Here is a 17507-nt window from a genome sequence, read left to right as displayed (position 1 = left end):
TCAGAAAGATAGGTAGGAGCAAGCCCATGTAATGCTTTGTAGGTTAGCAGTAAAACCTTGAAATCAGCCATTGCCTTAACAGGAAGCCAGTGTAGGGAGGCTAGCACTGGAGTAATATGAACATATTTTTTGGTTCTAGTCAGGATTCTAGCAGCCGTATTTAGCACTAACTGAAGTTTATTTAGTGCTTTATCCGGGTAGTCGGAAAGTAGAGCATTGCAGTAGTCTAACCTAGAAGTAACAAAAGCAGGGATTAATTTTTATGCATAATTTTTGGACAGAAAGTTTCTGATTTTTGCAATGTTATGGATGGAAAAAAAGCTGTCCTTGAAACAGTCTTGATATGTTCGTCAAAAGAGAGATCAGGGTCCAGAGTAACACCGAGGTCCTTCGGTTTTATTTGAGTCGACTGTACAACCATCAAGATTAATTGTCAGATTCAACAGAAGATCTTTGTTTCTTGGGACCTAGAACAAGCATCTCTGTTTTGTCAGAGTTTAAAAGTAGAAAGTTTGCAGCCATCCACTTCCTTATGTTTGAAACACAGGCTTCTAGCGAGGGAAATTTTGGGGCTTCACCATGTTTCATTGAAATGTACAGTTGTGTGTCATCCGCATAGCAGAGAAAGTTAACATTATGTTTTCGAATGATATCCCCAAAAGGTCAAATATATAGTGAAAATAGTGGTCCTAAAAGGAGGAACACTGAAATGTACAGTTGATTTGTCAGAGGACAAACCATTCACAGAGACAAACTGATATCTTTCCGACAGATAAGATCTAAACCAGGCCAGAACTAGTCCGTATAGACCAATTTGGGTTTCCAATTTCTCCAAAAGAATGTGGTGATCGATGGTATCAAAAGCGGCACTAAGGTCTAGGAGCACGAGGACAGATGCAGAGCCCCGGTCTGATGCCATTAAAATGTCATTTACCACCTTCACAAGTGCCGTGTCAGTGCTGTGATGGGGTCTAAAACCAGACTGAAGCATTTCGTATATATTGTTTGTCTTCAGGAAGGCAGTGAGTTGCTGCGCAACAGCTTTTTCTAAAATTTTTGAGAGGAATGGAAGATTCGATATAGGCCTGTTTTTAGTTTTTTTTTTTTTTTTTCTGGGTCAAGGTTTGGCTTTTTCAAGAGGCTTTATTACTGCCACTTTTAGTGAGTTTGGTAAACATCCGGTGGATAGAGAGCCGTTTATTATGTTCAACATACGAGGGCCAAGCACAGGAAGCAGCTCTTTCAGTAGTTTAGTTGGAATAGGGTCCAGTATGCAGCTTGACAGTTTAGAGGCCTTGATTATTTTCATCATTGTGTCAAGAGATATAGTACTTAAACACTTGAGTGTCTCTCTTGATCCTAGGTCCTAGCAGAGTTGTGCAGACTCAGGAAAACTGAGCTTTGGAGGAATACGCAGATTTAAAGAGGAATCTGTAATTTGCTTTCTAATAATCATGATCTTTTCCTCAAAGAAGTTCATGAATTTATTACTGCTGAAGTGAAAGCCATCCTCACTTGGGGAATGCTGCTTTTTAGTTAGCTTTGTGACAGTATCAAAAATAAATTTAGGATTGTTCTTATTTCCCTCAATTAAATTGGAAGAATAGGATGATCGAGCAGCAGTAAGGGCTCTTCGATACTGCACGGCACTGTCTTTCCAAGCTAGTCGGAAGACTTCCAGTTTGGTGTGGCGCCATTTCCGTTCCAATTTTCTGGAAGCTTGCTTCAGAGCTCGGGTATTTTCTGTATACCAGGGAGCTAGTTTCTTGTTTTTAGGGGTGCAACTGCATCTAGGGTATTGCGCAAGGTTAAATTGAGTTCCTCAGGTGGTTAACTGATTTTTGTCCTCTGACGTTCTTGGGTAGGCAGAGGAGTCTAGAAGGGCATCAAGGAATTTTTGTTGTCTGAGAATTTATAGCATGACATTTGATGCTCCTTGGTTGGGGTCTGAGCAGATTATTTGTTGCGATTGCAAATGTAATAAAATGGTGGTCCGATAGTCTAGGATTATGAGGAAAAACATTAAGATCCACAACATTTATTCCATGGGACAAAACTAGATCCAGAGTATGACTGTGGCAGTGAGAAGGTCCAGAGACATGTTGGACAAAACCCACTGAGTCGATGATGGCGCCGAAAGCCTTTTGGAATCGGTGTGGACTTTTCCATGTGAATATTAAAGTCACCAAAAATGAGAATATCTGCTATGACTACAAGGTCCGATAGGAATTCAGGGAACTCAATGAGGAACGCTGTATATGGCCCAGGAGGCCTGTAAACAGTAGCTATAAAAAGTGATTGGGTAGGCCGCATAGATTTCATGACTTAGAAGCTCAAAAGGCGAAAATGTCTTTTTGTGTGTTTTTTTTGTCAATTGAAATTTGCTATCGTAAATGTTAGCAACACCTCCTCCTTTGCGGGGGATGCACAGGGGATATGGTCACTAGTGTAACCAGGAGGTGAGGCCTCATTTAACACAGGGGATATGGTCACTAGTGTAACCAGGAGGTGAGGCCTCATTTAACACAGGGGATATGGTCACTAGTGTAACCAGGAGGTGAGGCCTCATTTAACACAGGGGATATGGTCACTAGTGTAACCAGGAGGTGAGGCCTCATTTAACACAGGGGATATGGTCACTAGTGTAACCAGGAGGTGAGGCCTCATTTAACACAGGGGATATGGTCACTAGTGTAACCAGGAGGTGAGGCCTCATTTAACACAGGGGATATGGTCACTAGTGTAACCAGGAGGTGAGGCCTCATTTAACACAGGGGATATGGTCACTAGTGTAACCAGGAGGTGAGGCCTCATTTAACACAGGGGATATGGTCACTAGTGTAACCAGGAGGTGAGGTCTCATTTAACACAGGGGATATGGTCACTAGTGTAACCAGGAGGTGAGGCCTCATTTAACACAGGGAATATGGTCACTAGTGTAACCAGGAGGTGAGGCCTCATTTAACACAGGGAATATGGTCACTAGTGTAACCAGGAGGTGAGGCCTCATTTAACACAGTAAATTCATCAGGCTTAAGCCATGTTTCAGTCAGGCCAATCACATCAAGATTATGATCAGTGATTAGTTCATTGACTATAATTGCCTTTGAAGTAAGGGATCTAACATTAAGTAGCCCTATTCTGAGATGTGAGGTATCACGAGCTCTTTCAATAATGGCAGGAATGGAGGAGGTCTTTATCCTAGTGAGATTGCTAAGGCGAACACCGCCATGTTTAGTTTTACCCTACCTAGGTCGAGGCACAGACACGGTCTCAATGGGAATAGCTTAGCTGACTACACTGACTGTGCTAGTGGCAGACTCCACTAAGATGGCAGGCTGACTAACAGCCATGTCCAGACTACAATTTACAGTAGGCCTAGCCCCTATATCAGTGTGAATGCTATAGCCTATGTTTAGCAATGCAATTAGAACAATGTGGACAGCAAAATATTTTCAACATATTTAGCAAATATGGGGTGAACTATTTAATGGACTAACAACTCAATACATAGGAGACTGGAAATACACAACTTGAAGCACATATTTAACCATGGAGCACATTGATAGGCCAGTAAGGGGCCAATCTTTGACACACCCTTAACTTGTTTATTTATCAAAACCCAGTCCTTTTGTGTCATTCAGGTTGTGAAAATAGCAAAAATATTTCGTAGACACCCTGAACCTATAACTCTACCGCCAGCACTAATATTTACCATAGCTTTAGATTAGTTCAAATAGAGCCCAATATGTATTACCATGAATCATTTATATCAGTGTGTTTTATATTAGATTTATCTGACCCATATAGATGGTCCTTTTTTTTAAACCTGAACATTTTCCCTCTGTCACCAGGCAGTCGCACACAAGACGGTTGCTCTCCCTAACGCCCATGTCCCCCTCCTCTCCCCTGCCCCCTGCCTACAACACCCAGGCTCAGGACGCCTGCATCATCAGAGTCAGCCTGGAGCAGGGCAACGGCAACCTCTACAAGAGCATCATGGTACGTCTCAGCAGGTGATTAGTACTTTGATTCAGATGGCCAAGACATTTTGAATAAATGTATGGAACCCTTTTAGTGGTTTTTGATTGGTACATGGTGTTGTTCCCTCCCCAGTTGACGAGTCAGGATAAGACTCCAGCAGTGATCTCTAGAGCCGTGGCCAAACACAACCTGGAGAGTGAGCCTGGGGAGGGATATGAGCTGGTGCAGGTCATCTCTGACGAAAGAGGTACAAATATTCTCCCCGTCACTCAAATATCACACACTCAGTCTTTCATACTCTCATTTGTAATTACCGACTTGTGATAATATTGTCATAAAAAATCTTTCGTTTTCCAGAACTGGTGATTCCTGACACCGCTAATATGTTTTACGCCATGAACACCTCTGCAAACTTTGACTTCCTGCTGCGTGTGCGAGGCACGGCGGGGTGGCCTGTCCAGCTGAGGAGTCGCTATGCCTCCACACTCCCCTGCGCCCAGCAGCGTGCCAGCCTACGCCTCAGCAAGGTCACCTGTTGTAGTTCCCTATTGTAGCGCACTAGCAGCACAAAGGTTTCTCTCCTCTCCCTTTTCTCTCTCGCCCTCTCCCTTTTCTCTCTCGCCCTCTCCCTTTTCTCTCTCGCCCTCTCCCTTTTCTCTCTCTCCCTTTTCTCTCTCTCCCTCTCCCTTTTCTCTCTCGCCCTCTCCCTTTCTCCCAGCAGAGACAATACTCTGACACATCTGCCTAAAAATGTAAATATAGGGTGCCTTTGTCTCAACCTCTTTCACCGTTCTCATCGTTCTAATATCCCTGGTTCTTTCCATCTTGTCTCGTCACAGGCAGCGGGGGACCGGCTGCCACCCGGCCACACGGTGAGTCAAGTAGAAACCTGGAAGATCTGTGCTGGAACTCTGGAGCGGCTGGTAGAGACCCTGCTGACGGGGTTCCAGGGCAATGACCTCACCTACACCAGCATCTTCCTGTCCACATACCGCACCTTCGCCAGCACGCACACCGTGCTGCAGCTACTGCTAGACAAGTACGTCTGGTTCTGGGCTGGGGGCACAGGTTGGCTAGAGTGTATAGCAGGAGCTGACAACAGCTGGTCCTGGTGGGACCTAGTGTGTACAGGCTTTTGTCCCAGTCATAGTGCTATAACACCTGGATCAATAATCAACATGATTTTGATGAAGTCACGTATGTGTAAGTGTTGAGCTGGGAGAAAGTGTGTATAAACTGTGGCTCTCTAGAACCATGGTTGAAGAACACTACTGCTCTATATGAAGAGGCTGAGGAGACTTACTGGTCTCACTGCTTTTAGACTGATGGTAGATAGTGGTGCTGAATTCTTTTTTGTTTTGTCTTCTCTCAGGTATGGAATTCCAGAGGATAGTGAAGAACAGACTGAGCAATGTAGACCCTCTGAAACCAAAGGAGCTGTTCGAATGTACGATTTCTCAGCATCTCCTGCTTTACTTGGTCTGTCTTCGCTTGATTTCCATATTGATTCAAGTGAAGTTGAGTTGTTACTGTGTAGCTTTCAAGTCTGCTTTGCCCTCTGTCAGCAGCAGCTTACTCCCAGCAGCCCTCCCTGACTCTTGCTGCCCCTCATCCCCCTTAGTGCCCTTGCCTCCATCTTGAGAGCCTGGATGGGCCAGTATCGAGAGGACTTCCAGGAGCCTCCATCCTACCCCTGCCTCCACAGGGTGATGGCCTACCTACAGAGGGCCCTGCCTGGATCGGAGCCCATGCGTAAAGCCCAGAGTCTACTGGAGCAGCTGAAGGCTGAGGCCAGTCTGGATGTAGACTCAGAGGGTGGGTGGAACAGTAAGATATCTCGTTAATTAGTACTCTATCCTCTTAATTATTTAGTTTGTATCTCTTTCTCTCTGAAAATACCTTTTATTAGATGGTGCCGGAGGAGATGGCCGCCATTTTATGGTCTCCTAACCAATTGTGCTATTATGTGGGGTTTTTTCGCGATATTTGTAAATTATTTTGTACACAATGTTTCTGCAACCGTATCTTACAGTAGAAAAGAGCTTCTGGATATCAGGACAGCGATCACTCACCTCGGATTAGACTAAGATTTCTTCAACAACAACAACAACCGCAGCAACAGGACTCGCAGGATATTCTCCAAACAACCCACAGGGCAGACATCCCAATTATTCGCAAGAGGAAGCGACGCAGAGGACGAAGAGCCAGATGCCTCGTCCGGACCCGCAGAAGACAACTAGGAAAGCTGCCGTTACCGTCAATATTACTCGCCAACATGCAATCATTGGACAATAAACTGGACGAAGTAAGATCACGAATATCCTACCAACGGGACATAAGAAACTGTAATATCCTATGCTTCACAGAATCGTGGCTGAATGACGACATGGATATTCAGCTAGCGGGATACACACTGCACCGGCAGGATAGAACAGCACACACCCTAAGACGAGGGAGGGGCGGTCTGTGCATATTTGTAAACAGCTGGTGCACGAAATCTAAGGAAGTCAATAGATTTTGCTCACCTGAAGTTGAGTGTATTGTGATAAACTGCAGGCCACACTACTTGCCTAGAGAGTTCTCAGCTATACTTTTCGTGGCTGTTTATTTACCATCACAGACAGATGCTGGCACTAAGACCGCACTCAGTCAGCTGTATAAGGAAATATGCAAACAGGAAACCACTCACCCAGAGGCAGCGCTCCAAGTGGCCAGAGACTTTAATGCAGGGGAACTTAAATCGGTTCTACCAAATCTTTATCATGTTAAATGTGCAACCAGAGGAAAACAATTCTAGATCACCTGTACTCCACACACAGAGACGCCTACAAAGCTCTCCCTCGCCCTCCATTTGGTAAATCCGACCACAACACTATCCTCCTGCTTACAAGCAAAAATTAAAGCAGGAAGCGAAACACAGTGACTCGGTCTTTAAAAAAAGTGGTCAGATGAAGCAGATGCTAAACTACAGGACTGCTTTGCTATCACAGACTGGAACATGTTCCGGGATTCTTCCTATGACATTGAGGAATACCCCACATCAGTCACTGGCTTTATCAATAAGTGCATTGAGGACATCGTCCCCACAGTGACTGTACGTACATACCCCAACCAGAAGCCATGGATTACAGGCAACATTCACACTGCGCTAAAGGGTAGAGCTGCCGCTTTCAAGGTGCGGGACTCTAACCCGGAAGCTTACAAGAAATCCTGCTATGCCCTGCGACGAACCATCAAACAGGCAAATACAGGGCTAAGATTGAATCATGCTACCCCGGCTCCGACGCTCGTCGGATGTAGCAGGGCATGCAAACTATTAAACTACAAAGGGAAGCACAGCCGCGAGCTGCCCAGTGACACGAGCCTACCAGATGAGCTAAACCACTTCTATGCTCGCTTCGAGGCAAGCAACACTGAGGCATGCATGAGAGCATCAGCTGTTCCGGACGACCGTGTGATCACGTTCTCCGTAGCCGACGTGAGTAAGACCTTTTTAAATAGGTCGACATACACAAGGCTGCGGGGCCAGACGGGATTACCAGGACATGTGCTCCGGGCATGTGCTGACCAACTGGTAGGTGTCTTCACTGACATTTTCAACATGTCCCTGATTAAGTCTGTAATACCAACATGCTTCAAGCAGACCACCATAGTCCCTGTGCCCAAGAACACAAAGGCAACCTGTCTAAATTACTACAGACCCGTAGCACTCACGTCCGTAGCCATGAAGTGCTTTGAAATGCTGGTAATGGCTCACATCAACACCATTATCCCAGAAACCCTAGACCCACTCCAATTTGCATACCGCCCAAACAGATCCACAGATGACGCAATCTTTATTGCACTCGACACTGCTCTTTCCCACCTGGACAAAAGGAACACCTATGTGAGAATGCTGTTCATTGACTACAGCTCAGCGTTCAACACCATGGTACCCTCAAAGCTCATCACCAAGCTAAGGATCCTGGGACTAAACGCCTCCCTCTGCAACTGGATCCTGGACTTCCTGACAGGCCGCCCCCAGGTGGTGAGGGTAGGTAGCAACACATCTGCCACGCTGATCCTCAACACTGGAGCTCCCCAGGGATGCATGTCTCAGTCCCCTCCTGTACTCCCTGTTCACCCATGACTGCATGGCCAGGCACGACTCCAACACCATTAAGTTTGCTGGCGACACAACAGTGGCCTGATCACTGACAACGACGAGACAGCCTATAGGGAGGAGGTCAGAGACCTGGCCGGGTTCTGCCAGAATAACAACCTATCCCTCAATGTAACCAAGACTAAGGAGATGATTGAGGACTAGAGGAAAAGGAGCACCGAGCACGTCCCCATTCTCATCGACGGGGCTGTAGTTGAGCAGGTTGAGAGCTTCAAATTTCTTGGTGTCCACATCAACAACAAACTAGTTTGGTCCAAACACACGAAGACAGTCGTGAAGAGGGCACGACAAAGCCTATTCCCCCTCAGGAAACTAAGATTTGGCATGGGTCCTGAGATCCTCAAGGTTCTACAGCTGCAACATCGAGAGCATCCTGACCGGTTGCATCACTCCCAGGTATGGCAACTGCTTGGCCTCCGACTGCAAGGCACTACAGAGGGTAGTGCGTACGGCCCAGTACATCACTGGGGCAAAGCTGCCTGCCATCCAGGACCTCTACACCAGGCGGTGTCAGAGGAAGGCCCTAAAAATTGTCAAAGACCCCAGCCACCCCAGTCATAGACTGTTCTCTCTCTACTACTGCATGGCAAGCAGTACCGGAGTGCCAAGTCTAGGACAAAAAGGCTTCTCAACAGTTTTTACCCCCAAGCCAAAAGACTCCTAACCAAATGGTTACACGGACTATTTGCATTGTGTGCCACCCCCCCAACCCTTCTTTTACGCTGCTGCTACTCTCTGTTTATCTTATGCTTAGTCACTTTAACTATACATTCATGTACATACTACCTAAATTGCCCCGACCAACCAGTGCTCCCACACATTGGCTAACCGGGCTATCTGCATTGTGTCCCACCACCCGCCAACCCCTCTTTTTACGCTTCTGCTACTCTCTGTTCATCAGATATGTACAGTCACTTTAACAATACCTACATGTACATACTACCTCAATAAGCCTGACTAACAGGTGTCTGTATATAGACTTGCTACTGCTTTTTTCAAATGTATTTCTACTGTTGTTTTTATTTCTTTACTTACCTACACACACTCACACCTTTTTCTGGCACCATTGGTTAGAGCCTGTAAGTAAGCATTTCACTGTAAGGTTTACACCTGTTGTATTTGGCGCACGTGACAAATAAACTCTGATTTGATCTCCATGTTTGGCCTTCCATCATTAATCTGATCATTACTCCTGGTAGGTTTCTCCAGCGGTTTTGACAGCATACGCTCCTTCGGCCTATGTGAGGATGAGGAAGTGGAGATTGAGGTCCAGGAAGACTTCATGTCATTTGATACAGATTTGGTGGCAGAGCAACTGACCTATATGGATGTGGTAAGAGAAAGGCTGAGGGAGGGGGTCTGGGTGGGCGTATGGATTCCCAGGTGGGATTTGAACAATGCACGATAAATATACGTTTGTGTTTTAAGACTATGCCTGTGTCTAGACAGGAAGCCCAATTCTCTTATTTTCACTGTTTGGTCTTTTGACCAATCAGATCAGCACTGAAAAGATCTGATGTGAAAATCTAATGTGATTTGTCAAACGACCAATTAGTGGACGAAAGATCAGAGTTGGGCTGCCTGTATGAACGCAACCTAATAGTCTAAAGCCTTATTCACAAATCTGTTTTGGACTACGTACTGTCCAAACAGTAAGTTACAAGTGACCAAATCAGATTTGTTTGTTTTCAGACGGCAGCCATTTCCTGACATGGCTATGCTAGTTGTCATAGTAATGATGGGTGTGCGCAGTGGTGTAGGCTGATTGATGGTGGTGCTCATGCATCCTATTACTCAGAGGTTATGTAGAAAGCTAAGGTGACAACAATGCCTGACATGGAATCTTCCCAGTTGCTTTGAATGTTCAAAATGATAGTGTAAGAACACTTTTAAAAGCTTAGGATAAGTTGATTCAACTTTCAAAGCAAATCATTTTTGGCTAGCCACAGCAATCAACTAGGTAGCTGTTTAGCATTCTAGCACATTCATTTGTTTGTAAACAATTAACAGGCTAGTTAGCTACCACATGTTCTTGTCAAACTGTTAGAGTAGCTAGCAAGCAACAAGATATGCCAAATAAGTCTAAAAACAACATGAGGGCAAATATATAAGATTTGACTGTTCAGACACAAGTCACATGGACAAGGAATCAGATTTCTACCGGACTTCAAACCACCTACGAAATTAAGCCAATGTGAACACGGCTTAATTAGTTTCTGTTTCCAGTTGTTGTTCAATAAGGTGATTCCTCACCACTGCCTGGGCTCCATCTGGTCCCAGAGGGATAAGAAACAGAACAAGCACAGTGCTCCCACCATCCGTGCCACCATCACCCAGTTCAACGCTGTGGCAGCGTGTGTGGTCAGCACCATACTGCACCGACAACAGATCCGCCCGCTTCTCAGGGCACGGGTCATCAAGCGCTGGATAGACATCGCTCAGGAGTGTCGCGTGCTTAAGAACTTCTCCTCTCTCCGTGCCATTGTGTCTGCACTGCAGTCCAACCCACTCTACAGACTGAAGAGGGCCTGGTCCTGGGTGCCCAAGTGAGTCTTTTTCACAACCTGAATGCATATGAACTGATTAGTCACAACTTATGTGGAGGAGTTCCAATGCATTCCCAATTAGTTCTAATCTTTTCTCTATGTAATACTCCCAGAGACAGCATGTCTACGTTTGAGGAGCTATCAGACGTCTTCTCGCATCACAACAACTACCTGACGAGCCGAGAGCTGCTGATGGGGGGTGAGAGACTGCTCTGTTAATTAATACAATTATATGAAAAGGTTTGGCTATTGGTGTAGTGGTTGATTTATGATTTAATTGATTGTGTAAATATCAAATCACTACTGCGATCTACTTTTTCCCCTACAGGAGGGCACCTCTAAGTTTGACAATCAGGTAGGCTGTGCTAAGGAGCACCAGAAACACACTCACAAACGATTCCAGAGGAAAAATGAAATGGTGAGAGATGGAGCAAGCTACAAGCCACTGGCAGTTTGTGTTCAAGGCCCTGCTTGTTTACGTTTTAAGGAGGGGAGTCAAAGTGAGAAGCTTGGCTGTGCCTGCTGATGTATTGGTATGGTTTATCCTAGGCTTTTACTTTTCCCAGGGTGCACTGCAGGGGAAAATACCTTACCTGGGCACCTTCCTGACAGACCTGACCATGCTAGATACAAGGAGTGTGAATTACGGGGGAGCCACAGGAATGATCTATTCCCCTGCATAGGCAAACTGGGAGCGGGGGGTCTCTAAATATTTATAATTAGACCAAGACAAGAGCATAACGCATCAATCTCACTGGAGAAAGCATCCTTGCGAGCGAAATGGCGCCTGTCATAATATTTTGGGCGAGACAGCACTGGATATATGGGCTACACAGACTGATATGCTGGTTTGTGTATTGAAGGAAATTTATGAAACATTTCATGTATTTTAAAAATAAATTCACATTTTTGGGGGAAACTTTGCATCCACTAGTAGTAGGCCTAATAGCAATCGATGAATGTCATTATGGTGTTTGGAACAGATTTCCATTCATCAAATGGAGTAGATGAATGTGCACAGCTGCAGGTAGCTGATTTAAGTGAATTCTTCTTTTTAAATCTTTTTTTTTTTACAATAACCAGGTTTCCATCCAACCTTTTCATGTGAGTAATGTACATGCCAGATAAATGTCACGACAGGCCTGATGGAAACACCTCATTTGTAGGCAAACTTTCCAATTTGACAAAACAAAACAATCTCGACAAGGTGGATCTTGTCGGTAAAATGAATTATGAGAATTTATGATCAAATATTTATATAATAACCATCAAATTGAAGTAAACGTGGAGTTACGCGATGATATGGTGTGGTCTTCCCACTCGGTAAAGCAGTTATAGATAAAATGGCTATAGATTAAATGAGTAATGATGAACTTCACAGTGTGGTGATGCTTTATTGGAAATGTTTTATTCTGGTGACATGATGATTGATGCTAGCTAATCAGATGACCACATCATTACTATTTGTGTTCTTGCCACATTAAAATGTAATACATTTTTACTGTTAAATGACATGTCTTTACAATTAGACCCATAAAAAAAAAATCAAGCGCGTGCACCCAATAGAGGCTCCCCCGACTGACTGTTGTAGAGACTTCTCCTGTATTTGTTGTGACTAACTGCTTTTTGCATCTAGAACATGTGTTTCATTAGTATTTTTGGGCAGTTTTTATAGTCCTTCACCTCTGTTTGTCTCACCAGCACAGCGTGTTATCAGTGTTCAGTCTTTCACACTGTCATTTTTGTTCCCTGCAAGGTGAGCTCTTCAACTTTGAGAATAGGTGACAGGTTAGTCATTTACAACCTGTTCTTAACTTACTAATTAGTTAGTCATTAATGATCTTAGTGTCTGCTCGATTGACCTGACTAACACTGATCTCCCCCTATGAGGTTTACTGTAATTAACATGTATTTAAAACAAATCTACCCTGAAATAGACATTGTGTTGTAGTCAGAGAAATTCAATCAGATTTGTAAACTTGGTCTTTGACAGGTTTTAACAGGAATCAGTTATCAGTGTTTTTAAATGTTTATATTAGATGTATCTGACCCATACAGATGGTCCTTTTTTTTTTTTTTTTACCATTTCCCCTCTGTCACCAGACTGTTCCAGGGAGTTGACTCCTCAGCAGCCAGTTCCCCGTTGAGTGAAACACAGCCTGGCCCGCCCTGCATGTGCTGTCGCTTGGTCTTCCTGTTGGCCATGTCCCTTGCCTAAAACACCCAGGCCTCCTGCATCATCCTAGTAAGCCTGTGTTATGCCATGAACACCTCAGCCAACTTTGACTTCCTGCTGCACTGCTGTACAGTGCTCCAGCCCCTCCCCAGATATGCTGTGAGACTGACAAGGACCAAACATGGGGAATGAGTTCAAGTCAATGAGGTAGACTCTGAATTACCTATTCCCTTGTCCCCAATCGGACCCCCACCGCTGTGCCCCCCTCCCCCACACCAGTAGCAGACAGTGGCCTTCCTGTCCACTGTGTACCACGTGGGGCTGCACCTCATTGTGAGCTGTGTGATAGGTTACTACTTGGTTTTAACAAGTTATTTCCTTTTTAATATTGTTTAGCTGTCCTATCTCACCTCTATGGTGTAGTGACACAAATAGGATGGGTCTCTATGTGAGGCCCGGATTGCGCTGCCTGACGCATTGATTAGCAGTCCTAATAGAAATGCATTTCTTAGTGTTTGGGTGACTTCGGGAGGTGGGAAGTAGATGGAATGAGTGACCTAATCTTAAACTCTTTTCACCTCAGAACAAAATGGAGTATCATTTAGTTTCTCTTTGATTTTTTATTTTTTTTACAGGGCAGAAAACCGTGTCACACACAATGAACAAATCATTAGGAACACCTCTTTCCATGACACTGACCAGGTGAATCCAGGTGACGGCTATGATCCCTTATTGATGTCACCTGTTAAATCCACTTCAATCAGTGTCGATGAAGGGGAGGACACAGGTTAAAGATATTTAAGCCTTGCAATAATTGAGAGATGGATTATGTGTTTGCCACTCCGAGGGTGAATGGGCAAGACACAAAAAGATTTAAGTGCCTTTTGAATGGGCTATGGTAGTAGGTGCCAGGCACACCGGTTTGAGTGTCAAAAACATCCCTGTGGTACACTTTCAACACCTTATAGACTCCATGCCCCAACAAATTGAGGCTGGTCTGAGGGTAAAAAATGGGGTGCAACGCAATATTAGGAAAGTGTTCCTAATGTATTGTACACCAGTGTATGTCAATCAAACTTGTAGAGGGTGACTGAGGACAATGTTTTTAAATTGTATGTTAATTCCGATTCTGTTCAGCCTGTCAACGTGGCTGAATGTGGCCGTGGGTCAGCATTTTAGAGCCCTTTTCTTGGTGTCACTTTTTTTTATTTTAAAGTTAATTTCTTACAATTGTAGCTACACATTTTTCCATGGAGCTTTGAGAAAATGTTGCGGTTTGAAAGTTTATAAACGGCGTTTGTACATTCATCACTTTTGTTTTCAAGGATTTATACCAGAACTGGTGCTTGTTAAAAGAAATTGTTGTTGCAATTTATAAGTTGATGATAACTTTGTGAAGAGAAACAACTTTGTGCCGAAAGAGGAACTATGTTTCTGGTTTCATTTTAACCAAGTGAGTTTGGCGTGATACAGCCTCATTATCTACATGAGTGCCTCCCACCAGAGGGTAAGGAATAGTATGTTTCATTTCAAACTTTGAGCGGTGAAAATCTGCGTAGCAGGCAAAAAAGAAACCGCCCATTTTGACAAATACGACATTCACGTATTGCGTTGTCCTCCATTTGCAGGAACTGTAATGTGTGTCGAACCTCTTACAGGATGTTCAGTTGGAAATGTACTGTGCAGAACAGACTGTCATTCAGAATAGGCATGTCCGTTCTTACATTACTTTTCTATCTACAACATTCTGAACAGCCAGCTCCCTGTGCACCGAGTCTCACCCAAACAAACACTCACCCCCAATAGTTTGTCACAGCTGATATGAATTATATTTTCACACTAGCCCACAAGGACACTAATTCAGTTCCTCCTGTGCCGAGGCCTCTACACACTGACACTAATTCAGTTCCTCCTGTGCCGAGGCCTCTACACACTGACACTAATTCAGTTCCTCCTGTGCCGAGGCCTCTACACACCGACACTAATTCAGTTCCTCCTGTGCCGAGGCCTCTACACACTGACACTGATTCAGTTCCTCCTGTGCCGAGGCCTCTACACACTGACACTGATTCAGTTCCTCCTGTGCCGAGGCCTCTACACACTGACACTGATTCAGTTCCTCCTGTGCCGAGGCCTCTACACACTGACACTGATTCAGGCCTCTACACACTGACACTAATTCAGTTCCTCCTGTGCCGAGGCCTCTACACACTGACACTAATTCAAGGCCTCTACACACTGACACTAATTCAGTTCCTCCTGTCGAGGCCTCTACACACTGACACTAATTCAGTTCCTCCCAGGCCTCTACACACTGACACTAATTCAGTTCCTCCTGTGCCGAGGCCTCTACACACCAACACCCACCCCCCTTTTAACGGAATCCCACAGATACCGGCTCTCCCACACTGCCTAACCAGCATTAACACCTCCACCCCACCTGTCTAACCCACACAGTGAAACCGGTCCCTACCATATACACTCCTACGTTTCATCTATTCTCTCCATCTCACTGGTTATTACCATAACGCTCATTCTCTAATACTGACATTCTCCCTGTGTTGATTCTCATGCAACACTTGTGAATTCTTTCTAATGAACTCAGTTTCTGTGTGTCTTCACTGCCAAAATTCTCTACCTAAATAAATGATCATTACTATGATGTTGTTTATTTGTTCGACCCTTTGATACTTCCAATTATTATTCTGGTACAAACAAGTAGTGTAACAAATGGGTTATTACAGTGTAATTACCATTTAATTATCTACTTGGTCATATCTTTACCATAAAATAAAGTGCTACAATGAGAAGTCCTGTAAAGCACCATAGAATTTGTGGACTTTGAGTTAAAGACATTTCTACTGACTTCAATGCAGTTATGACCTCTCGAACCACTACTTCAAGGTCTCAGAGCAAGTGACGTCACCGATTGAAATGCTAGTAGTGCGCACCACCGCTAACTAGCTAGCCATTTCACATCTGTTACACGTCCAGAGTAGTGATGCTAGTCGGGCAGGCGGGTGCGGGCAGCGATCGGTTGAAGAGCATGCATTTAGTTTTATTTGTGTTTTAAGAGCAGGTGGATGCCACTGAAGGAGTGTTGTATGGCATTGAAGCTCGTCTGAAGGTTCGTTAACAGTGTCCAAAGAAGGGACAGAAGTATACAGAATGGTGTCATCCATGTAGAGGTGGATCAGAGAATCGCCAGCAGCAAGAGCGGCATCATTGATATATACAGAGAAAATAGTTGGCCCGAGAATTGAACCCTGTGACACCCCCATAGAGACTGCCAGAGGTCCAGACAACAGGCCCTCAGAGTTCAGGGCGTCAAATCGATCAGAGAAGTAGTTGGGGAACCAGGCGAGGCAGTCATTTGAGAAACCAAGGCTATTGAGTCTGCAGATAAGAATGTGGTGATTGACAGAGTCGAAAGCCTTGGCCAGGTAAATGAAGACTGCTGCACAGTACTGTCTTTTATCGATGGTGGTTATGACATCGTTTAGGACCTTGAGCGTGGCTGAGGTGCACCCATGACGAACTCTGAAACCAGATTGCATAGTGAAGGTACGGTGGGATTTAAACAAATCACCAACCATTTTAACTTGGCTTTTGCAGATTTTAGAAAGGCAGGGCAGGATGGATATAGTCTAACAGTTTGGGATAGTCTCTCTCCCTTTTGAAGAGGGGGATGACCGTGGCAGCTTTCCAATCTTTGGGGATCTCAGACTATAAGAAAGCGGTTGAACAGGCTAGTAATACGGGTTGCAACAATTTCGGCGGATCATTTTAGAAAGTGAGGGTCCAGATTGTCTAGCCCAGCTGATTTGTAGGGATCCAGATTTTGCAGCTCTTTCAGAACATCAGCTGTTTGGATTTGGGTGAAGGAGAAGTGTGTGGGGGGGGGGGGCATGCAGAGCTGTTAGCCGGGGTAGGGGGCATGCAGAGCTGTTGGCCGGGGTAGGGGTAGCCAAGTAGAGAGCATGGCCATCTGTAGAAAAATGCGTATTGAAATTCTTGATTATCGTATATTTTTCGTGGTGATCGTGTATCCTAGCCTCAGTGCAGTGGGCAGCTGGGAGGAGGTGCTCTTATTCTCCATGGACTTTAGTGTCCCAAAACTTTTTGGAATTAGTGCTACAGGATGCAAATTTATGTTTGAAAAAGCTAGCCTTAGCTTTCCTAACTGACTGTTTTGGTTCCTGACTTCCCTGAAAAGTTGCATATCGCGGGGGCTATTCGTTGCTAAGGCAGAATGCCACAGGATATTTTTGTGCTGGTTAAGGGAAGTCAAGTCTGGGATGAACCAAGTATTATATCTGTTTTTAGTTCTACATTATTTGTATAGGTCATGCTTATTTAAGATTGCGAGGAAAGCACTTTTTAAAGATCAACCAGACATCCTCTACTGATGGAATGAGGTTAATATCCTTCCAGGATACCCGGGCCAGGTCAACTAGAAAAGCCTACTCGCTGAAGTGTTTTAGGGAGCGTTAGACAGTGATGAGGAGCGGTTGTTTGACTGTGGACCCATTATGGATGCAGGCAATGAGGCAGTGATCACTGAGATCCTGGTTGAAGACAGCAGAGGTGTATGGATGAGTTGGTAAATTGGTCAGGATGATATCTAAGGTGCCCATGG

At 44.7% G+C, this 17507-nt stretch overlaps 1 protein-coding gene across 1 annotated transcript in view; it reads left to right on the top strand.

The window, feature by feature from the left end:
- LOC115145017 (ral guanine nucleotide dissociation stimulator-like 1) overlaps positions 1-15020 on the top strand; it is a 37866-nt gene extending 22846 nt beyond the window's left edge. The window contains exons 11-22 of the mRNA XM_065002791.1: positions 3855-4002; positions 4117-4231; positions 4342-4511; positions 4824-5023; positions 5357-5431; positions 5606-5811; positions 9346-9479; positions 10373-10692; positions 10806-10891; positions 11021-11110; positions 12449-12480; positions 12796-15020. Of these exons, the coding sequence (XP_064858863.1) occupies positions 3855-4002; positions 4117-4231; positions 4342-4511; positions 4824-5023; positions 5357-5431; positions 5606-5811; positions 9346-9479; positions 10373-10692; positions 10806-10891; positions 11021-11034 (1468 nt within the window). The 3' untranslated portion in view covers positions 11035-11110; positions 12449-12480; positions 12796-15020. The remainder of the gene's footprint in view (positions 1-3854; positions 4003-4116; positions 4232-4341; positions 4512-4823; positions 5024-5356; positions 5432-5605; positions 5812-9345; positions 9480-10372; positions 10693-10805; positions 10892-11020; positions 11111-12448; positions 12481-12795) is intronic.
- Positions 15021-17507: the final 2487 nt, after the last annotated feature.

Source organism: Oncorhynchus nerka, linkage group LG17, assembly GCF_034236695.1.
Source record: "Oncorhynchus nerka isolate Pitt River linkage group LG17, Oner_Uvic_2.0, whole genome shotgun sequence".
Classification (NCBI taxonomy): domain Eukaryota; kingdom Metazoa; phylum Chordata; class Actinopteri; order Salmoniformes; family Salmonidae; genus Oncorhynchus; species Oncorhynchus nerka.
Note: the sequence above shows the minus strand (reverse complement) of the source record. Positions and strands in the feature narration are given on the sequence as shown.